Consider the following 23,920-nt stretch of genomic DNA (forward strand, 5'->3'; position numbering starts at 1 on the left):
CCTCCTCCATTTGTGACAGCTGTAGTGCAAAAGATGGCAGAGTAGGATGTGACTGTGTCTTAAATGCCTGCTTTTACAAAGTATGTAACAGAACCATGGTATAATGTTTATTGTTTAAATGCTTCATGGTGGTCTTGCCTTAATGGATGAGCAAACCATAAATGTATTAGGATATAAACATTTCTAACAGAGAAAAATATATAAAGGTAAGTGTCTTACATAGTTTTCACTTACAGATATATATAGAATACCAATCCCCAATTCTTGGGTTTGGTGAAGAAATTACTGTGAAATGTAAAGCCCTGTCTTTGACATTTTTTTTCAGGGTTTACAAACCACAGTCTACCGTAGCAGACTTCCTAGACACAGGCCTCTATGTGCTTCCAGCTTTTATCAGGATACTTCTGTATTCAAACAGTTTGCTTTCCTCTGAAATCACAACCAAACCTGTTAAATTAAGACAAACCTTGCTAAAGTGAGTAATACAGCAACATGGTTTCATTTCTCCCAAAAAACTCCTTGAAGAGCAATGTAAGGTTTAACCTCTACATTCCATCTTTAACACAGCTTAAGGAATTTTTTTTTCTCCCTACTTGCTCTTAGATGAGATAGTTTAACAGCAATCTACAGACATGGCTACAGGATAAACAGGGACAGTTTTTTTGTTTGTGCTTATATCTATAAGGGCATGGAACAAATTTGTAGTGTTGCAAAAGCAAGTCACAGTTCTTTTGTAGAAAGGGCATTTTAATAATTTCCATAAGATAATATAATGAGAATCTTAAACAAGATAAATCATCGTTTCCTTGGATTTCAAAATCTGTCAAGGTGATACTGTCTCATGTCCACAGAACTTCCTATAGAAAATCTCGAAGAATTTACTAATCTGTTCTCTCTAAAGTCTACAGAGTTAGATAGCTAAAAGCTGAAGTGCCTGTACAGCTCTGTATCTCACCAGCAACTGAGAAGTTGCACCAATTACCTGACTTTTCTAATCTAATTGGGAAACTCCATACACAGGAATAAATTTGCCCTAAATACCAATAAAAACCAGAACAGAGATCATAGGACCAGGTCGTCAGTGTTGATGGAAAATCTGGGGAAATTGAAATCAGCATTTTGTGACACCTTTTCACTCTACAAGAACAGCAATGTTTTCCTTTCTTTAGATAATTAGTTTGAACATGGTTATAATAGAATCCAAATAAACTTGTAAAACAGGTTTGGAGAAAGGTGTCTGACTTGGGACAAATACTAGACAAAGTAAATGTAACTGAAGTGCAATTGACCAAAAATTTGATCTTTTGCACTCTTTATTTAAAAAGCAAGATGCAGAAACTAGCATCCATTTTGTGGTTGTATTACACCATGACTCTTTCAGAGTTAATTTTAGACTTCAGTTGAAATTCCATAAAAAGCTCAGTTTGGCTGAAAAAGAGAGAGTAAGCAGTGATTATAATCACATCATCATCACATCCCCTGGCCTGTTTGACTCCCTGCTTGCAGATAGACAATTTCTGTCTTTTCCCATATGCTGCCAGCTGTAACTGCCGGATGCTGGCTGCTGGGATCACTTTCTGCTGTCAGACCTTTCTGCTGCAGAGGTTCTTGTGAACCTTCTGGAACAGCACGCGCAGACTTCCGCCACACTACGCCTGTGATTATGTCTGCATGACAGAAGGACTCTGGTTATCAGTTACTGCACATTGTGCTCTTATTTTAGTTCCTGAAAATAAGAGAATACCATGGCATAATCATTTATTTGGCTTGAATTTATGCCTTATTCAGTAATGATTTTCAAGGCATTTTGTTAAAAGGGAGGTGGTCTTTAATGTCATGCTTCACCCATACTCTGATAAAAACTGAAATCTAATCTCTCAAAATTAGCTGCTATTCAAAAGCAGCTGAAACTGTCATGACACTTACTAAAAAACCCAGTCTCTTAAGTTCTTAGTCCTGACATATTAACAAAAAGATGCAAGTGTTTTCTTTCTTTCTGGAAGATAAGGAGAAGGAATATTATACAGCATTAAAGCTTTTAATTTTAGATCTGCAGGTCTATGTAATAGCTCTATATTGATACTTTTTGAAGATTTAATAAAAGCTGGGGGAAAGGGGTCTCATGAGAAATACTGACATAAAATGTCAGGGAAAGAAAAATCTATACAATCTTAGGTTAACAAAAAAGATGACAAGTTTTCATTGGTATAGCTTATTCAGGCACTCAGAACTGTGGAAGTGACCTAATGTATAACGGAGAGCACACTGAGATTAAAGGAACAGGCAAATCCCATTTATGAGATGCTGTTTTGCTGGGAAGGAAGTATCAGAGGCTATCACGAACAAGAGCTCTTCATCAGAGGTTTGCTTTTGTACTTAAGGTTGTGTCCAAATTTAAAGGGCTGTAATCCTTGCAACATCACACTTCCATTATTGAACACATTCCGAATTTGGCATAGTGATCCCTGTGGGAGGATTCTACTTTTTATAAAGCTTTACAAAAAAGTGAATTCCTGTAAGTTTTACTCAAGTAGAATTATTTTATAGACGGTTACTGATGACCTGAACACTGTATTTCCTCATCTTGTCAGTTAGCTTTACCAACATTACAATTTCCAATTACTTAACCTCCTATTAAAACTACATGCATTTCACAAAATGATAGAATCAAAGATGTTGGAAAAGACCTCTGAGATCACTGAATCCAACCTATGACCACCATGTCAACCAGACCATGACTTTCAGTGCTGTGTCCAGGCTTTGCTTAAACACTTTTAAGGAAGATGATTCCACCATCTTCCTGGGCAGACCATTCCACTGTTAACAATGCTTTCTGTGAAGAAATTCCTCCTAATGTCCAACTTAAAACTCCCCTGGAAAAGCTTACAAGTTAGTGCTCTCATCCTGTCACTGGCTGCATGCCAGAAGAGACCAACCCCCACCTGGCTACACCCTCCTGTCAGGGAGTTGCAGCGCAGTAAGGTGCCCCCTGAGCTGCCTCTTCTCCAGGCTAACACCCCCCAGCTCCCTCAGCCACTCCTCACAGGACTTGTGTTTCAGACCCTTCGCCAGCTCTGTTGCCCTTCTCTGGACACGCTCCAGCACCTCAATGTCCTTCTTGCAGTGAGGGGCCCAGAACTGGACACAGCTCAAGAGCTGTGGCCTCAGCAGTGCCCAGTACAGGGGGACAGTCACTGCCCTGGTCCTGCTGGCCACACCACTGCTGACACAGGCCAGGATGCCCTTGGCCTTCCCAGCCCCCTGAGCACACCCTGGCTCATGTTCAGCCACTGCTGACCAGCACCCCCAGGTCCTTTACCACTGGGCAGCTTCCCAGCCACTCTGTCCCCTGCCTGTGGCACTGCCTGGGGCTGCTGTGAGCCAAGGGCAGGACTCAGCACTTGGCCTTGTTGAACCTCATTCTGTTGGTCTCAGCCCATTGATCCAGCCAGTCCAGATCCCCTGCAGAGACTTCCTGCCCTCCAGCAGATCAACAATGCCACCCAACTTTGTGTTGTCCATGAATTTACTGGGAGTGCACTCAATCCCCTTATCCAGATCATCAGTAAAGATGACTGTGCGGGGGGACACCAGGAATGCATGGGAAGTAGGCAGAACAGGCACCAAAGGCCAGGTATGTCACAGTAACGACCAAGCACAGCACCCTTAACCACTGCTCCAGCTTCAAACCCATCAGATGCAGTTTAAAAGCATCTTCCTTTCAGGTCAGGAGACAAACCTGAACTGAACTGAAGATGGTACATTCCCAAGGAAGCAGAAAGAACAGAAGTGTACACAGTTAGAGAAATACAATGTACCTGACAACTGTTAACAGAAAACTTACCAAAGAATTTCCTGGTATTTTTATCATTGTGCTGGAACTGTAGGCTATGAAATTTAAGTAATTCCTCAGGAAGCTTTCTTTTTGCTTAGAGAGTAAGACTTATACAAAGGCATTCATGTACAGCTACATATACAGCTCATTTGTTTGGCATATGACTCTCTGCAAATAGTACAGTGTCAACATTAGAAGTATTTAAGTAGTTAGAAGTATTTTTGTACATTTTTTGTTTTGCACATTCGAAATTTAAAAACTAAAATACAGATGATTCATTCTTACGAATGCCAAAATCTAGACACTATCAAATGTATTCTACACAGCATCCTGTAAATTGAGTTAAGTGAACTGGAGTGTAGAAGTCTGCAGGAGAGTGTTGTCACCTCAGTTACAGGCACAATCTAATAGCCTTTTCAAAAAATAAAAAAGTAACTTCCAGTTTCTGAGGGACACTGTACTGACCCTGTGCCTCAGAATGGAGCTACCAACAACTTACTTGGAGCCAGACAGATTTGCTGGTATCTGTCAAATGATACCAAACCTAAAAGGCAAGAGCAGGATTTTGATCAACAAAGGTTACTCCTGGCTGTAGAACAGCACTTCTCTCTTGACATCATGTTGTGTGAAGGCTGAGGTACACAGGTGAAGCAGCAGCCATCGCAATCCCATACAACCCTCCCCCAGTCCTTACAGCCATCCCACAATCCTCATCTCATTTTCAGGCTCCATCCTTTCTTCTGCTGGCACCAACATCTTCATTACCAGTCTATGAGGGGCCCCAAATGTCTCTTTGAGCATATAAGTACCACTTGCTGAACAACCAGAGCTGACACTCCTTGAAGGCACAAAGGAGTGCCTCAGCTGCGAGGGAGAACAGCAATAGGGAAAGGAGAGGGATGAGGAAGGAGAGGGAAGCACCAACCAATCAATCACCAATCATCAACCAACTGATGGCAGGACTTGTTCACTATGTGTCAGTAACCTCTTACTTTGAAGTTCCTTTCGAGTTGTATAACTTGTCATCTCACAGCCCAGTTTCAACCATCAAGAAGTTATTCACATTAGTCTCCATTTTTTTTTTGCTTATATTCTACCTCATGACTCCACTCCACGCCTCAACAATTCTGACCCTCTCCTTGGCCTCACCACCCACACATTTCAAGTAACTCTTGACTGCTAACTTCTCAGTGACTCACTGCCAGGTCATCTTATTCACTGTATGTTCAGCTATTTCATCTCAAGGCACCATCTTCACATAAAAATATTTTATAGAACTCCACCAAGGCTGCTTTAAAAATAGCAGAGGTGACTGATAGTTTTAGGTTCCTCCAGCAAGATTAGACACGCCATCTTTACACAACAAAAGTGTCAGGGTTGAAGGACCAGACTGCTGCAGTTGTCTGTCTTACGAAGGTTCACAGGCCTCTTCTCCAACCTCTGCATCTTCCTCATTCTCCTTGCTCTTTGTCTGAGCCTTCTGCAGAAGTCTGGGCCCTGCCAAGCCAATAACCAGGGCTCCTATTGGAGCAGTGATCAAAATAGCTAAGAAAGCTACAGTCAATACATCCATTCCATACTTTTCCTTTTGCTCATCTTGATGTTGTCTTGCTGTATCCAGGGCAAGAGAACCTATTGCAGCCTGCAGGGAAGAAAACATTGCTGAGATGGAGCAAGTAATCTTTAGCACTGAATGAGGAAAAAAGGGAACCTATCATTAGTCAACATTTCACATAAATTTGACGTTTTTAGTACATTCGACCTGGTTTCAGGCTGTACATAGTAAAGTAACATTATGTTACACCTATGAGAACAATTTTCACTTGACTATGCTTGGAATTTCCTAAGCCAATGAATTTATCTGTGTGGTTTCCTCCTGTGAAAAACATTGCTTAGCTGCCATTTTACCCTCATTTCTGGACAATGTGTGACCAATGAAATAGGCCAGTATATTGTGTATTGCAGTTGTGAAAATGCCACACTTGGAGAATGTATCCCGACAATAGTCAACTAGTGGCAGCTTCTGATAATTTAATTCACTGATCATATAGTAAGCCTTGCCTGTTTTGATTATCAACTTTTGTTTGCAAGTAATCATGCTATTGAGGCAAAGCCCAAATGACATGACAATCACTGAAATAAAGGAGCAGGAATGTAGCCAGCCTGAGGCATCTCTGTTAATAAGGCTCTCAGACTACTCCTTACCAAAATAATCACAAACTGAAACACATTCTGAGTTCGGATGTGACTGTCCTTGCAGACACTTCACGTGTAAGAGGGAAATGCTTTTACCTTTGAGAGTTCTCAGAATCTGTATGTGAAGGCACAATTATCAGCAATGTCTGAGAAGTGGTTACATTTCCTGTGGTGTATGTACAATTCACTGTCATTATAAAGAGTAAACCCAAGATGCAAGCAAAACACTTGCACATAGAAGGTTCTCCACATACTTTTTAAACAGTTAGAGTGTTTTAGAATATGAACACTCAATATTCTACATTCAGCTGTCATTGAGCCTGAACCATTCCCTGCTTACTGCTGTACTAGTTAGGGAGCTTTGCTAAAGAAAATAGATTTATCCTGGAATGAAAGTGATGTTGCATTGTTTACCTGGACAGTGGCTTTGGGAATCCACGCCAGTGAGACAAATACCTTCTCCTTGAAATTAAACCCAGCAAAAGACACCATCAGGAACGTTGCTATGATTCGCACAACTAGGGCAATGCCTAATATAGCAACACAGAGCCCTGCAACAGACAAACACTTCTCAGTACTTTAGTGCATAGGTGCTTCTGGTTTTTTGATTTTTTTTTTTTTGGGTCAGCCATAGTCTGCTTTGTTTTAGAATTCTTTATAGAGATTCTTTCGAAGCCAGTAATGAAAGCTGTATAATGAATGAATGAAAATAATTTGTGAATGATCTTACCAACAGTTTCAGGCCTAAGAGATGTAATGGATACTTCTGCTCCAATTAAACCAAAAAGAAAAGGTTGGAAGATATTCCAAGCAACTCCCACAATTTTTTCTATTTCCCCCTGCAATAAAAACAAAATGAATCTGTAAATTCACAAAAAGATGGCCAAGCAGACACAGCAGTACTCATACGACAAAGTGAAAATGTTTCATAAAGACTGTCAAGAATTGCTCCTCTTTCTTTGACCTAATACTAAAACATTCAAAATCAGTTGCACACCTTTTAAAGGTCAGACTGAGTCTGGCTGTCCTAGTAAATAAATGTTTGGTGTCTTGAGAGGAGAAATAAAAGGCACTGGTATTTGAACAGTAACAGAGCAGTTTGCAGGCAAGAGGAAGAAAATAAAGCATTGTTGATTTTCAGTATTTAGAAAGATGTCATTTCAACAGCTTTGCCATGAAGTTTCTGAGCCTTTGGGAACTGCAGGCCTAAACATGTTCTTCCATTTGAAGCTCAGCAGAGTCTGACTCTCCCAAGTTTCAGTCACGACCTAACTCTGTTCATGCTGCACTCAGTCAGAGGTCTCTCTCCATGTGAGCAGGAGTAAAGTCAGTCTGAAATCACATAGCAGGAACAAGTGCTGAACTTTCCACTGCAACATAGTGTATAAAGGCGAAACCATCTTTTCTCCTCATGTTTGAACTTTACACAATTTTCCTAAACCAACTACTGCCATGGTAAACAGGAATCTTCCACTTACATGACAAGGTACACACAGCATATCAAACAGCACTTGTTTTTCAATTAAGTGGGTTCTACAATAGCAAATGAACCTTCAGGCAGGAGTGTGTGGAAAATATAAGTGCAGTGCTCTGTCACTTAATAATCAATCCAGGGCCTAGACATGTCCCATCTTTGGTATTCTCTTTGGAACTGATCCTGCAACATGGTAGATTACAGTAACACAAAATGAGGTGTAACTATATATATATATATATATATATATATGTAAGCATTTCTTGCCTCATTTCTCCTTGTTATTTCACCCTTTTCAGTTCTGGCAAAATAAAATTGAATTTAAAAAAATAAAAAAGAGCTTCCAGAAATCCCCTCTTCAGGGACTTCAGCCCATTGACTACCCCATTTGACAGTTCCAGGAAGAGGTCCAATGTTCACTGTTCTCTGTAGACAGTGTTTGTCAAGTGCCTTCCACCATGGACAGTGGGAGGAAGTGGCCTTTGAGAAGTTCAGCAGGAAAACCTTGGTAATATATTGAGTACACACACACCTCTATCTCTATCTGAGAAAAAAAGAGCTAAGGCATTTGATATCAACATACTTAAGGCCATGAAACTTCATTCACAGATCAAAAGAATTTAAACTAAGCCTTTATAGACTGCATATGCCCGTTTAAGGTCCTTCCTCCTATAATGGTTTAAAAGCTTTTCAGTAGAGAGCTTTATCAGTTGTAATATCCTTAACTAGCGTCCTGGTTCAGGGCAAATTTGGGAGAGTGCCAAGAAGAGCTTTTCATCCTTTAAAATTGGACAATCTTATTTCCTTTTCATTGTTATAACAACTCTTGGTATCTTTGTAAAGTCAGGGTCAAGATGGGGATAATAACATGGACTCTACTATATCTAATCCCCTTTTCTTTTTCTTCCCCTCGTTCTACTGAATGTCACAAAGCTATTGCTGTGGAGAGAAAGATGCCCTCAAAACATTAAATGCAGATGGGATCAAGCATAAGAGGCAGTCAGACATAGTAAGGTACAGGAAGGTAGTGGGGCAGCAGCAGTAAGATGAAGTAGGCTAGGCCTAAGAGAAAGTGACTAAAAAGCAGTCTTTTGTATGATTTTTGTATGGCCCTACATCATCATTTATTGTGTGCACCCTGCTCTCCAAGTTATCCTAATTACACTGGCTGGGATTTGGGAAAGATGAGAGAGGACAGTTAATCACTGCTTTTCATTCCATCCCCTCCAAACCACAGGAACAAACGCTCAGGGTATTCAGGCCATGTCCACAACTGCATCTTGGACATCCATTTGTAAACTTCACATAAAGTGACTGTGTACAGACACTCGCAGAGCTGGGAATTGAAGCTTTGGATTGCTACTATCAAGTGCCTAAGTCTCCTTCATATGGCTTAAGATGTCTAAGAAAAGCTGAGCATTTCACAATCAGTACACCAGGCTCTGTATTGGCATACATATTGCTCTACTGACATACATGGTAACTTTCTGTCACAGGCAATGCTGAACACTTCCAAAACAAATGTACAATGTGCTGCTTGGTTTGGTGGGGTTTTGGGGTTTTTTTTCACTTGTTTGTTTTTAAATCTGTACACCCTCTAATGCTTCACAAATATACCATTACCACTCCCGACAGAAATTGAAGCTCCTGTCAGGCTGTCTGTTCATCAGACTTTGATATGGTATGCTTCTTATGTAAACATTTACCTTTTCATCAGACCATCCCACACCTGCAACAAAAGCTAAGACTAATGTGCAAAGCCCTCCTGATCCAGGGAAGCCAAAGTAGATGCTGCCAAAAACAGCAAACATGGACAGTCCAAGTATAAAATATGATCTCTTCCATTCCAAAAATGCCTGCAGCCAAGGAAAAAGAGAAACAAAAAAGTGAATTTCATTTGGAAATGGGGAAAAAATGTTACTCCTGTAATTTTGAAAGAGAGAACTTGAAAAGAAAATTAAAAATTAACAATTCTGAAGGAACCAAAGCTTCCAAATGAGACTTGAACTGCTCAGTTGGATTGAGGGTTTTTTTCAGACATTAGTTCCTAAGAATACAAATTTTGAAAATGTAATTTTTCCCCCCTCTGCCCACTCAAGTTCTTATTGCCACTAAGCTATTTTTATCACAAGGAACATGATGCTCTGTTCCAGCAGAACAGAGCATCTCTGTGATAGCAGAATTTTCTACCTGTGTAGTCAAGTATTACAACAGCTTATCCAAGGAAAGGTGAAATCTTTGCCACCAGATGTTTTTAAGGACAAGTCAAACATTTGCCAGGAATAATCTAGTTTTATTTCATTCAGTCTCACAGCAGAGTTATCTGCCATTGTTCCTCATGTCTAACTCCTTAGCTCTTGTATCAGACTTCTTACATTATTTAATAACAAAATTTGATGCCACTGAAGGCGATAGATGCTCTGAATATCGACTTTGGTAGTCCAGAGTGTATCTACATTCTTCCACAATTTTCTATTCATTTAATTACCCCTCAATAGAAAATTCATCTAACACTTTCTGCAGATGTAATTTTTGTGGAAAGTAACACATTCTAATTAATACTAATGATATGATCAATCACTTAAAACCTCTAATACATCTGCTTTGTTAATTTTTAATCTTAGGCCTACTGGATACATCTTAAAGAAGTACATGTGTCTTGCATCTAACTAATAAATTATTATTTTACTGTCTGAAATGGGTATCAGACCCTTCTTTTATTTCCACTACCTTCAATGAGAGCAGGATGGTGAGCTGGGTTCCCAACTTCCATCAGGAAGGACTATGAGATCATACATTATTATTGGTGCAGTAAATAAGTAATCACCTTTAAAACACATCCTCACTTGATAGGTTTGCAATTTGGAAGCTGCTAGCACTGTAAAAAACTTTCCTCAAAACCAGCTTCACAGGAAGTTGGAAATTAATAACTAAAGAAAATAATCTCTCAGCAAATAATCACTTGATTGTAATTTTTTTAAACTAGGTTTTTACCTGATCATGGCTTGGGAAATATTGAATAAACATTCCCAGAATTCCCCCAGCTGCTATGCCAACAGCGACCTCCAGCACTCCACGGAGCACGTTGTACAGAGCAGAACCTATTTTGCAAAAGGAAAACACATTCAGTAAGCTATACGCAGACCTTCACTCAAACCATGCTCCAGACATATGAGGTGATTCCAGGACAGTGTCTGCTTTAAATTACTTGGGGCAGAAGAGTTCAGGAGGGAACCTACGGGCCTGAAGGAACTGGATGGTGCAACCTTCTTTCTCTGAAAGCTCATGCCAAGGAAGTGTGCAAGAGAAGTCAGAGAAAGAGCCACTGTAAGAACATTGCCAAACCCAGTGAAATTTTAAAGCATCATGTTGGGCATGCAGGGCCCAGACTTGGCAGCAAAGGGAGCAATCAGGGAAAAATGTTCTCTGAAAGTTATTGTGACCCGTAACTCAGAGCTGACCATCTTACACCAACTTTTGAACATGGGTAATTTCCATCTCAGTATTTAAGGCTATACGTGCATTTTATAACGAGATGCTAGTAAACCACTCAGCCATAACAGAGCATACATTCTCCAAAATATCACTGTTCTGCATTTCATCATGTACAGATTAACCAGCATACCAGAAGAGAAAGCCATTCCAAGGCAAGTGTTGAAGCCTGTGATAGCCAGAATGTCATCGATGCTGCCAGCTGCCATTAGCAAAGTTGGGACACCTTTCTCCACCCCATATCCCCCAGCTTGTAAAATCAGCATGGAGGGAACCACCACAGCAGGGGAGACTGCGCCTAGAACAAAACTGAAAATACACAGGTTCAGCATCTCGAAAAGAAAGCAATGAACTAAAAAAAACTTCAAAATATTCTGACCTCAATTCTTTTGAAGTATAAAAAAGTAGATCTTTACATAAAGTATTTTCCTAACCTTTCCCCTCTAATTACAAGGAGGGATATTTCTATGCAGATCTGCAATCAGCTCTTGCTTTCTGCCCAGCTCAGTAACATTAAAAGTAAAATGCTCCCCAGACTAAAACAGGAGTCTCCACTGCAGGCCAGTTATGCTCCCTGATTGACGCCTGGATTGTCCCACTTGGAAACCTGATCTATACGTGCTTATGACTCAGCAGCCCAGTTCCTTCTCATAAAATTCAGCATGTGTCAGAGGAGGAGTTCGCCCATCTTGTTCTAGTGCATAGGTCTAGTCCAAGTCACCAATTTAGACTGGACTAGATGGAAAAGGTCTTCTTGTCAAGGATGTTAGTCTAGAATGTACTATGCCATATCCTTGTCCTTGACTTGTGACAGGAAGGCTGTCCTATGTCTATTTCTTTGTGTGAAGGTTCTGAATTCCAGTATGAAGATTGTCCAAACTGTGGTATAATTTGCTGTCCCTAAAAGCCCCCTTTGTTGTGGTTCAAGACTCAGGGATTGCACCATCCTTCTTTCTTCAAGTGCTCAGGTCACAAACACAGAAGAGTAATGATGCAAGTACTCCTCTGAAGCCTGAAAATATGACCTTTAAATAAGCCACAGAGCCAGACATAAAGGGTAAGCAGAAGACCAGAGGGGCTGAGCACAGCTTCCCAAATGGCACTGAACTGAGGTCTCTGCTTGGCACAGAGTACTAACCACAGTTGGATCATTGAACTGCAGCCTAGAAACGGGCACTTTTGTCATACAGGAAAAAAGGCAGTACATTACCCTGATATAAATCCCCATTGCCATGGCAAATGCAGGAACAAGTAGGCAAGGACAGCAGCTGTGCCTGTTTCTGAGAGGCACGGTCCAAAGGCAAGCCGTAAACAGACAGCTTTGAGCTTCTTAAGAGCCTGCAATCATACAGGCACAATAGTGTCAGAACCCTTGGCTTTACAGAGAGGAAAAACATTTACAATCTGATATGGCTTGTTAAGAATCCTGTCTGAGCTGCACTATAGGACATGACATGGCCTAGACTAGAGATAAGCCCAAGCCCAACCGGATTTGGATATAAAATTTCAAGTGTGGCGGTGAATCTAGGATTGATAAGGTTCCTGAATGCCACAGGAGGAGTAACAGAAAATTCTCTTTGGCTTCTTGCCATTTGCTCCATCCACAAAAGATTTTACTATAATCCCAGAAGTTGCATGAGCAGCCCCTGAAATTGCCCCAAAATCTATGAACAAATCATGAAAAGTTGTAGAACTACATCAACTTGGCACAAGGAGCCAAGCAAAAATTTCAGCTGTCTCTCACTTGATATTCAGAGATTAAGCTCCTTTTGGCTCAGCAACTTTTAAAAAAATATTTTTCTAAACTGCCATATTTGCTTGCAACAGCTGTCTTTAATAGTTAGTCACAAACATGAGCCTGCTAGGACAGGTTCCTAATTTTGATATGAAATTAAAAATAAATAAATAAATAAATAAATAAATAAATAAATATCAGTGAGTTCCATTTTTTACCGATCCAGTTCATCCCAGCATAATCAGGACTGAGAAGAGAAACTGACTTCTTTGTCTTCAGAGTTTCAATTACATGAGGAACAATTGTAACTGCATCAAAGCATTGCCACACACAGAGTCCAAGAGACAGTTTTCTTACCACATGGAAGAAAAAGGAGTCAAAAATGAAGTTGCCTCAGCAAAAGAAGCTGTTATGAACAGAGAGAAATGCAGTCTCACAGAACTGGGCATCCAAGCTATGTCTAACAACACATAGTTCATGCTCATACAAGCCTCAATGTCTTGGAAAAGAGGATGATGATAATATAGGAAAACAGGTATTTTTCAATATTTACAAAACCTTATTTTCCTAAATAATTGGTAGCATTGGCAACCCTGTAGTTTTTCTTGGTTAAGAGAAATGAGTTTAGATGTTCTAAACTACCCATACTTTATCTAAGCTTTATATAAACTCTGAGTGGTTCCTTCAACAGGGAGGGGCCAGTAAGGCATAGCTTTACTTCAGCCAGCTCATTTTGAATAAGCAAGACCTCGCCTTCATCAATTTATGAAGTATCATGTTTCTCAGGGCGCAGAGACTATTTTGTGTTCACAGGACTGCTACGGGCTTCATTGTGATGAGAATCATTGTTTCAGTAGTGCAGCAGGATTTATCTTTGCAATTAACATGTTTGCACTAAAATGGCAATGATTAAAAAAAAAAAAAGTATAAAAAAGTCCCACAGGGTTTACACTTTTTTGGTTGGTTGGGATTTTTGGATTTCTGGCCACACAAAAACATTCTCTTTCAAGGACTGGGGATCCCTTGCATTGCTTCACATTTTCAGTAAAAACTAACAGGGAGTGTAAACTTTTCCTAACAGACCACGATGGTCCACACAGCCTCAATTTGTTCTACTCACAAAATTCAGGAAATTAAAATAATCATAAAATCAGTTTTCTTCAGTTTTTCTTTTGATTGCTTGCCTACTGTACAAATCCAACTACCAATATTAACATATAATTATCTAACAGAAATTATGCTTTCTGTAATGATCTAAATTGCAGATGCTCCAAGACCAAGAAGGTCAATATTTTTAATGGAACCAATTACTAAATTTTTTTTTGATTGCTTTTGTATAGTCTGCCACACACAAATGGCTGGTGCCATACCTTTGGATCCAGGCCAAGTCCTGCTCGGGTCAAGATAATGGAAAGAGCAATGTTCCTCAGCACTGCAGACCAGCGTAGGTTTATCTGGACTAAGTCACTGATGAATGGGGTATTTCGGATTAGGAAACCAGCAAGGAGCATCCCTTCAGTCAAAAGAAATAAGCTCCTGTCAAATGATTTTTTATTGCACAAGAAAAGCTTGCATAGCACTCTTAAAAACAGACACCATATCATGTTCTTATGAGAGAAAAAGAAATAATTTGTATTCCGAATTATTAGCCATGTTTTAACAACGGGACTGAGGCATGAGAAGAGATAAACACATTTAAAGCAGTGAAAGTGGCCTCAGAACACAGCAGGTCACCAATGAATAAATCAGCAGGATGCTGATACACAGCTTTAGTCTGAGTCAAAAGAACTCAGCTTTGTTTACCAGGTACATGTCATACTTAGCACAAGCAAAGACACCTCTGCATTCTTAGAGATTCTTTTCTAGCTAGCTTGTTTTAATACAAAAATAGGAAGATCATCTAATATTGTGTATTTATCTCAGAAGTTGAGAATTGTTAAAAATCCTCTTAGGTGTAAGAAATGCAGGTAACACAGGAACCATAATGCTGCATTCACTAGGAAATACAATCTAAACCAGCTCATCATAGACTAATTTAAACATTTTCAAGTGCTCTGGCAATGAGACTCTTGCACAAAGAGGAGACAAAAAAGGGAAGGGAAATCAGAAACTTTGTTTTATCCTCTATTTGAGCTACTTGCAAGACACAACATTTTACAAATATTAGTATTTTTACTAATAGCAGAGACTTCCTGCAAAGCTATTGAAGCCACAGGTCTGGAAGCGTATGGAAAAGTACTGGAAAAGTTGACTTTAAATATGGATCTACAGAGTATTCATTGTGAGTCCTGATGATTCAAAGATACATTTTTGTGGCATAATTTTTTATTAGTCATGTTTAGAAACAGGAAACTAAAAAAACCAAAAAGTAAACAAATCACTGTGCTCAGGGTGATCCCAGCTCAGTGTGAGCCTTGACTGTGAACTTGATTTGTCCTGGGACACTGAACTTTCAGACATTGTTCTTTCCACCACCTCTTGGAAAAAAAACAGCATCATAATTAATCTGTGGTACCTCTTGACAATTACATGAGGCTGGCACTGTGATCACATGCTGTTTGCAACATTTGCATGAGGTCCAAGTCACTGGAGGTACCCTGATCTGGGAATCTACTTAACAAAGCAAAAATCTCCACCTCAAAGGATATCTTAATTGATTTGCTCCATGGTTCCTGTTGCAGAAACACCTCTGCAACATGCACCTAAAATATATTATGTGGTTGTTTCAGTACCACTTTCACTCATTTTTTCCTGAGAGAGGCTCACAATAAGGTGCTTGAGTGCTCAGCCAGCCACCTTACACTCTACTGGACCTAGCAAAAGTGGGTTATAGGCATGTAAGAGCACATGGTTTGAATTTTTAATGTAAAAACAGAATATTCACAGACATTGTCTGTCTCGTCTTCTGAGTCATATATTTCTTCAGTTTTCCTCAAAGACTGGGGATTGGAACAATGAACTCTGTCCTAAACAACTCAAGAGACATGTGCTGTCATGCTGAAGTTTCTGTTGTCCAGTATTACCTGTTTGACAAGCAGTTTCACGCTCAACTCATAACTTTCAGATACAGATGTAATTAAAAAACTCCCAAACAAGCAGAACCCAAATGGTCTGAAATACTTTTATTTGTTTAAGAGGGGTGTTTACTTAGAAAGGGCAGACTCCCTGCGTGTGACATTCCGTGTTCATACTGCAGGCATGCATGCCATATGCAAAACCTCCCTCCCTCTCATTTGAATTTTTTTCCTCTGGTGAAATTAACAGCTCAAGAGTGCACAGGCTGCCTGAACAGAGCCATGTGAGGAGCTCCTGTGCGAGGCACAGCCAGCTGTGCAGGCTACAGAGCCACACCTGGCCCACTCTGCCAAGGAGTTTTACTGTCTGTCAGCAGCTTTACTCATTTATGCACTAAACACAGCAAGGGGACAGCATGCAGCTGGGGAGAAGAACCTGGAGCTTCATTTCTAGCTTCAGTGACATCACAGCACTTCAAAATATTGTACTCATCTAAGCAAGTATAAAGCCTCCTCTAGGAAAGAAACCAGAAAAGATTCTAAAGATGTCAGGATTAACATGATTTTCATCTCCCATTTCTATTTTGCATTTCTATGTTAGATAAAATAGGATGTTGATGTGAAAAAAAAAAAGTTATGATTGAATCAGAATAACTCTCTGCAGAAGAATTATTCCTTGTTGTGAATTTATTTTCTCAGATTTCAATTATCTTGAGATAAAAGAAGGAGAAGAAAGAAATCCCTTGGATTACCAGTAGCAGGGAATTGCTGTAGTGTTTTCTTCGGAAAACATTTTCATTGTGTGAGATACTAAGGAAACAGCTCAGCAATAATTTTGAGAGATTCCAAAGATGATGTCTGGATTAAGATTCCTGTTTGATATTACTAAACTCAAATTTTAAGTAACTGTGACAGAAGGGTCTGAAAGACAATAAACTTTGAGTCTGTAGGCAAAGAGTTCTCTGACCCACAAAGAATTAAGAAGAGAGCCTTAGTTAATTTCACCTGAGCCAGTTTGGGAATTTTGCACCTTTTCAGGGAGGACCAGAAAAAGTCATTTGGAAAAGCTACAGATTTTGAATGTGACACAGTTTATTAGTTCCCAATTCAAACACATCTAACCCATACAGATCCTACTGACAACACAAAACACGCAGGAAGAAAAGAAGGAAGGATCTCTTACCCAGAAGAGCAGGGAGAGGGGGTAGTGTTCGTATTTTAATGAATCCAAAAATTTTACCTCCGATGACAGCAAAGAAATAAAGAAACAGAATTCCAAAGAGATTTCCACCTGGGAGACACTCAGCCCCAGTTATGGACCAAACCACAGCCCAAACCAGAACCACAAATGCAACTGGAACAAAACAAAAAATAATTAACATTCAATCATCTCTCAGCAACAACTTTGCTGTTAGGTCACATCTGTTTTGCTATTGAAGAAAAAAGTTAGCTATAACTTTTAGAAATGAAATTACTTACCTTAAAAATTATTTTAATAATAGCAATGCAGTTATTATTTGAAAGCCCCTAAACTGATGTTCTGATTTTATAGGTGCTAAAATAATTTAAAATTGGTAACAGGAACATAATTAAATATCAAAATTAATTTAGTGAGCCTTGGTCTGCTGTGAAAAGCACTTCACAGGTTCCAAACTTAAAGCAAAGACTTTCACTAACTTATCTTGCATTTGCTTATCTTCCTTCAGCTACTTCAGAACCACAGTAAAATCTACTGTTGAACAGCCTGGCTGTATCTTCAAGCTGACAAATGCAGCTCCAGTCTAATTTTTAAAATAATTGAAGCCTAATTTTTTGGCTGAATGTGTTTGTGCAATACATTGTTATCCCTGGGAAAAAAATTCTGAAGAGGGTGATGTCTCTGGACATCTTGAATACAAATACTTTCCTTGATACAGCAATCAAAGCAGGATAATACAGAGGGGGAAAAATCTTGAAAAATATTATGAGAACAGTGTGGGAAAATATTATAAAATATGTGAAAACATTATGCTCTTTCAAGGTTCACAAATCTGTTCCAACAGTTGCCCAACGAGAACAGGCATGCATATATATAAAACAGAAGACTGAAGGAGAAGAACAAAATGTGTTGAATAAATGTCCTGCATTTTCAAACTGGAATTTTCTAAATCTTACTTGAGAGTGACAGGGGACAAAGGAAGACCAGTAGATTTCCAAATATAAAAGCCTAAGGATTCCAAGTGGCTGTGGAAGCAATCAAAGACACATGAAATGTCTTTTGTTAGGAAAAATCTCAAATAATTGGCTATCTAGGCATCTCTTTTGGAGTTTTCAGTTTAGGACAAATTCTAAACAAAATAGATCAGTTTGCCTTGTAGTGAGGACTCTTGGCTTTGCAAGCCTGTAGTACTAACGACAAACTATCCAGATAAAAATTAGGAAGTCTTGCTTCTGATAAAAATAGTTTGCAGTGCAAAAACATACCTACCATAGTAAACGTATGAAAGAGAAATAAAAACTGTACATTCAAACATTTGTTTCATCTTTTTTTTCCCCCCCCTCTGGCTAAAACATTCAAACAATGGTGTCATAAGTAAAACACAGCTATTTCCATTCATTATTTTCAAGGACAGTGGACAGATATCATCCTATTCAGAACAACAAGTACTTCTTTTGCCATTTCTCATTTTAATTAAACTCTGTGTCTCTTACCTACCATTTGTCACTGTTTGGGCCAGTAAACCCTGAGGAGGACAAGCAAATATTTGCCTCCATGTTCTTGCAGGTATTGAAGACCCTGCTGCTGGTTCGGGAGGTTGCTGAGTGCATTGGTTTAAGAGAGCAGTTTCTTCTGTTTGTGCATTCCCATCAGTACCTTTGGCACCTGCTGTTGGTTCCTGCTGAAGGCAAACAAGGAAACTCCCTCAGAAGGGGCACTGTATGTATTTGAAGTAGTGTGCACCACCTGAAGTCAGCTGAGATGCACTGGATCCCCACTGGCTACAGGTGACCACATTAACTGAACAACCACTATAGGAATGCCCAGCTTTGATGTAACTCTGGCATTTTTGACCCTGTGTTTGTTTTTTGCGTGGCACCAAGAACTGCATGTCAGAAATTGCAGGACATTTGCCTTTTTATCTGCACCTGACAGGGCTCCAGTCCCAATAGATATAGCAGCTGTGCATTAACAATATTTGCATATTTGATGAAGAAACAGTAATAGCAGGCCAGGCTCAGCTTGTCTTGTGTACACAACTAAACATTTATTAATATTTTCTACAATTTGATAAGGTTCCGCTTCCAGACTGGATTTCACAATAGAATTAATAATTAGCATAATTCCAGTGAGATGGTACTTTTAATATAACTCCTAAATAACTACTGTTGCAAAGCCTTGAACCAAAGTAACAAAACAAAGATGAAAGAAACAGCACAGCTGGCCATGACAAGCTTTACTCACATGATCCATTGCTGGAAGGCTCGAGCTGGTAAGTCAAAGTAGAGATGGAGAAATACTATAACTGTCATTCCCTTGAAGCTGTTCTCTTATACTGGTAAATCTACTTATCCATATTCATAACCAAAGCACTTTTTGACCATTTTTGGATATGTCTCACTTAATTTTAGCATTATTTTTGACAAGTTAATCATCTGCCTTCCTGTATGAGTATTCTTGTCAGCATATTGTCATACCGTAGACATGGAATTCTGCTTATAATGTGGTTTGGCCCTTCTCCAGTAATAGTTCCACATTTCTGATTATTCTTCTGTCTCTTCCCTCTCTCTCTCTCTATAGATATATATATTCCTTACTCAGAGTCATGACTGGAACACAAATCTCATGAGCTTTCAGCATGGAGTTACTTGTTTACCCCATGATTCTGTGATCACCATGTGCATAAAGATGTGCCATATAAACATCTATATGAGATACACTCAATACTATATGCTTACTTTTAAGCACCTTTTACGTTAAGAATTTTATTCTTAAAAAAGGAAAAAAGGAAAAAGGAGGGTTCTCTCTGACTAGAATGACACTTTGGGATCCTAGGTAATTACCTCACTTTGCTCATGCATGGGAATCATGCCATTTCTCACAAATACTGATGGCTGAGAATCTTCACTGTTATTTACATCTCCCCCTACCATTGTTGCAAACCTAAAGAAAGAAATAAAGGTGGAAAAGTTAAAGAGAAGCAAATAAACACTGTTTTCCAAATTGATGACTTCTCAGTGATCTTTTCCCATAGACCATGTGGAAAAATCCTCTCAGCCCAGAAAATTTCAAGTTTAATGGTTTTTATGTCCCTCTGTATGCTGTACCTAAGAACAAGAGAGAGAAACTAACCGAAGAACAGCATTAAGCTTAGAAATTCAAGCACAAAAAAAACCAGTAAAAACCCACAAAACAAACAAACAAAAAAAGTTTTAGAATCACAATTATCTGTGCTAACCTCTTCATTCCTTCTTAAAACTCCAGCTGTAATATTTATCTATTTGTGCCTCCTTTCAGCACATATTAAAGGTTATTTGCTGCCCACTTAGCAGGACCATTACGACCATTCTGAAAGTGTCACAGGTCCTATGTACATATCAGTGCAAGTGACCATTTAATGAAGTTAGAACAACTACAATTTCCAAAATTTTCAGAGGTTTCTAAAGCTTCAGGAGGGGACAGTTTCCCCTTAAATTAAGCCTGACTGATCCTGGTTGATTTTCAAAACAATTTTAAAAATGCGTTTTCTCTAGATGCTACTAGTTACAAACATATTGACTGTGTATCTAAGGAAGTGAAGATGCCTGTTTGAATAAAGTTCAGGACTTTTCACAGCTTGCAGCCTGATTAAACATGGCTCTTTTTATACTGATTATATCCCATGGAGGTACTTCTCAGACTGGTAAGATCGATCCAAGAAATTTGTGGATAGTTATCATTGTATTTGCTTAACTCTAACTGGTCCACAACTTGTCCCATAGATTTTAACAAGAGATATGGCAGTGCACTGTTTTGTATGTCAGATATTTTTTCGTGCATGTATTTAACAAGTTTGAGCCATCAAGGGGGGCAGGTATCTGGAGGCAAGGCTTGATAGTGTTCTCTCTTACAGCAAAGGCTGGCATATATTCTCCATCAGCTAAATCTCTTTCAAGTCTTTTACACTGCTCTGGCCATATAAAACACCAGTGAAGTTAAGCCAGAACTCCTGAGCCAAGAAATTCCTTCCTTGCTAGATGGTTGGAAGCAAGTCAGAGCTGATTCTCACAATTATCAAGCCTCAAGTTTAAAATGAAATATTTGATATTTGGGAAGGGCTGATACCATAAAGACAAGGGCCATTCTAACACTTGTGAGGTTTTGTTTGAGCTGTTCTGATATGAAACTGGGCTGAGGCATGACCAAGGCACAGCAGAAGAATATAGAGCTATAGGCAAACACTTTCAGTGTGCTATAAGTTAACAGTTTTGCCTTTTCCCCCTTTCCTATTTAAAGGTAAAGTGTTTATTTACTCAATTTTCAGTACTTTTCTGTATTTTTAATTAGTACTTGCAGAACCAAATAGTTGTGGTTTTAGATGTTTTTTAATGACATCAGTGATACTTTTGATTTGGTTTTTTTCCATCCTTTCACTGGAACTGGGAATCCACAAATGCCAGTCCTCCTAACTGGAACAGAAACTATCAGCAACCTACCAGTGCCTCCCTCCTTCCCTTCACTGACCACTTTCCCAGGGTGGATTTATGTACTTAATTTTGCACTTGGTTTGTGGGCAAGCAAAGGACAGGAAGACAAAGTCCTCCATCCAGCTTTGCACAGGCATCATCCCAGATCAGTCACATAGCTGTTGATACAAAATTAATTAATACTTCTAAGAGTTAATTAATTAATTAACACTTCTGAGAAGAACAAGTGCACCTCGCCACAGCTTCAGCTCCTGAAAGTGCTGTTGACAGCAGTGTGTGGGAAAGGCAAGACGGACCAAGCAGGGATACTGAATGTTCTGTTTAACAGGAATGGTTTCAGGGAGTGAATGATGAATCTGACAGTGCTGTCCTTATCTGATTTGTAGCAGGTCTTCACCCTGTTGGCAGGATCAAGAACTTACTTCCAAGAACTGTCCTTTGGATCAATGGGACCAAAGTGAGTAGTTACTGTGCTTATGTCAGCATGGATCTTTAGGAAGCTCACAGGTTTTGGGTTTCTTGGAGGGGTAGGGGGGTTGTTTTGGTTTTTCTATTCCAGGTTCTATGCCAACGAAAATCAGTGATTGAGAAATCACTGAGAGGAATTTATACTTTGGGGTTAAGGCCTATCCAGTGGAAACCAGCCAGTAGCAGACCTATTTTAGTACCTCCCTATAAAATACACTGTTCTCGTTTGGAAAGCAGAAAGGTTTGCATCAGATCCTCTCGTTCCAGTGGTATTTGAATGGGTAGCGAGAAGAGCTGACTGACAGGGACAGCACATGCATGACTACAGCATGACCTCTGCTGCCTCGGAGACTCTCTGCGCTCTGCTTTGCACACACAAGGTACAGAAGGCCATGCAGCCGAAATACCACAAACCCCACCGCAGCAACCGGCACTCAGAGTACACAACAATTAAAACACCCAAACCATCATTACCCACAAAAAGGCACCAAGTAGACCCGAGAGCAGCCTCCTGCCGGCCAAGCCCGCTCTCCGCTCCCACCCCCTGTCACCCCCCCGCTGCAGGGGATGGGCTGCAGCGAGACCAGGGCGGCACAGAGCTCACAGAACTCACCTGCGGCACGGCGGGCCCTCAGCCAGGGACCCGCTCCCCGCAGCCTCGGCCGGCGCGGCCCCGAGCGGCGACAGCCAGCCCGCTGCTCGGCTCCCGCTGCTCGGCTCCCGCTGCTCGGCTCCCGCTGCTCGGCTCCCGCTGCTCGGCTCCCGCTGCTCGGCTCCCGCTGCTCGGCTCCCGCTGCTCGGCTCCCGCTGCTCGGCTCCCGCTGCTCGGCTCCCGCCGCCGCCGCCGCTGCTGGCGCAAGAGGCCCTCCTCCGGAGGCACAGCTCCGCCAGGCCAGCAGCTGCGGCCCGGGGTGCCTCCAGGGGCTGCCCGCAGGCCTTGCCGAACGGGTCACCGCGGGAAGGGCGCCCGGAGACGGGCCATGGTCCGAGCTGTCAGGTTGGTGAGGGTGATGGGAGCAGTCCTCAGCCCATCCAAGGCTCTGGATACCCGTCAGGGCACCCGGGAGGAAGATTTTTGTCTCTTTCGTAGCCAGTCTTCCATGAGATTCACTTTATCCGCTACACACGAAAAAGGCTTTCTGTGCTGCCTTTCCCGTGGCTGTGGGAAGATGCATGGGGAAGCTACACACCATGCTTTAACCCAGACTATAGCACTGGAGAAACTGGAGATGAGGTGCAAGGAAAGGGTAAGGAGCTGTTGTGGATTCTGCCCTGGGTGCACACAGACAAAATGCACTGCGGCAGGCAGGAGAAGTAAAAAAAAAAAAACCCAACCAACCAATCCCCAAAACCACCCCAAAACAAGCACAACTTGCATATTTATGTTCCCATCCCGGCATTTTGACTTCTTAAAGCAAGTTCATCCACCTCACTTGTAAGTGCACATGAGGTAATGAGATGTTCTCTCAGACCTTCTCTTTTACTCAACCCTAAATTTGCAAGCTACACTCAGTCCATGTGAATGCAGAGTCAAATGGCACATGTTGCTACTTTGCTCCTGGTATCAGGACACAGAACTAAGCTGACTACAAATCCAGGAGAAAATGAAAGCATTTCTTGATCAGATTAAATTTTCCAGAAGGACTCAGAATCAGAGAAGTCTATTCCTCCTCCCCCACAAGAGAAAAGTTTGACCTAGAATCTGAAAAGTCAAAAAGCCTCTTTATATTGTCACTGGGGTGGATGGAAAACAAAGAGAATTACCCCGTCCTATTAAAAACAAACCAGGGAATTAGGTCACAAGAGCATTAACAAGAATTTTCCTTTAATAATTCCTCCAAGTCTTCTGAAAAATCTCATGACATTGGAACACATTTCAGAGTTGCAATTGTTAACACCTCCATGAAAAGCACTGCTAATAAGGCAAGAGGCAGCAAGCTCTGGTGATTTTTACTTGTCTGTTCCATCAGATTTTTGGCCTACCACTAAAAAAACCCTTTGTGCCTTTTAGTGCAATTTAAAGGCAAGTGGTACTTATTTCC

The 23,920-nt window shown here is 40.4% G+C and overlaps 1 protein-coding gene across 3 annotated transcripts; it reads right to left on the reverse strand.

Annotated features, from left to right (window-relative positions):
• Positions 1-726: 726 nt before the first annotated feature.
• Positions 727-23,531, reverse strand: LOC132326248 (sodium/hydrogen exchanger 9B2-like). Of its 3 annotated transcripts, none has more exons than XM_059844196.1 (12): positions 22,492-23,531; positions 19,788-19,887; positions 18,442-18,622; positions 16,930-17,100; positions 14,103-14,245; positions 12,208-12,335; positions 11,131-11,306; positions 10,500-10,606; positions 9,212-9,361; positions 6,762-6,870; positions 6,446-6,582; positions 727-5,477 (listed from the first exon to the last, which is right to left on the reverse strand). In XM_059844196.1, the coding sequence occupies exons 2-12, from the start codon at positions 19,875-19,877 to the stop codon at positions 5,244-5,246; spliced, it is 1,626 nt and encodes a 541-aa protein (XP_059700179.1). In that variant the 5' UTR covers positions 19,878-19,887; positions 22,492-23,531; the 3' UTR covers positions 727-5,243. The 3 variants fall into 3 exon arrangements, with proteins under 3 accessions (XP_059700179.1, XP_059700178.1, XP_059700180.1); XM_059844195.1 differs by having other exon boundaries at positions 18,442-18,625; XM_059844197.1 differs by lacking the exons at positions 19,788-19,887; positions 22,492-23,531 and having other exon boundaries at positions 18,438-18,573.
• Between the last annotated feature and the right edge of the window lie 389 nt (positions 23,532-23,920).

Source organism: Haemorhous mexicanus, chromosome 4 (assembly GCF_027477595.1).
Source record: "Haemorhous mexicanus isolate bHaeMex1 chromosome 4, bHaeMex1.pri, whole genome shotgun sequence".
Classification (NCBI taxonomy): domain Eukaryota; kingdom Metazoa; phylum Chordata; class Aves; order Passeriformes; family Fringillidae; genus Haemorhous; species Haemorhous mexicanus.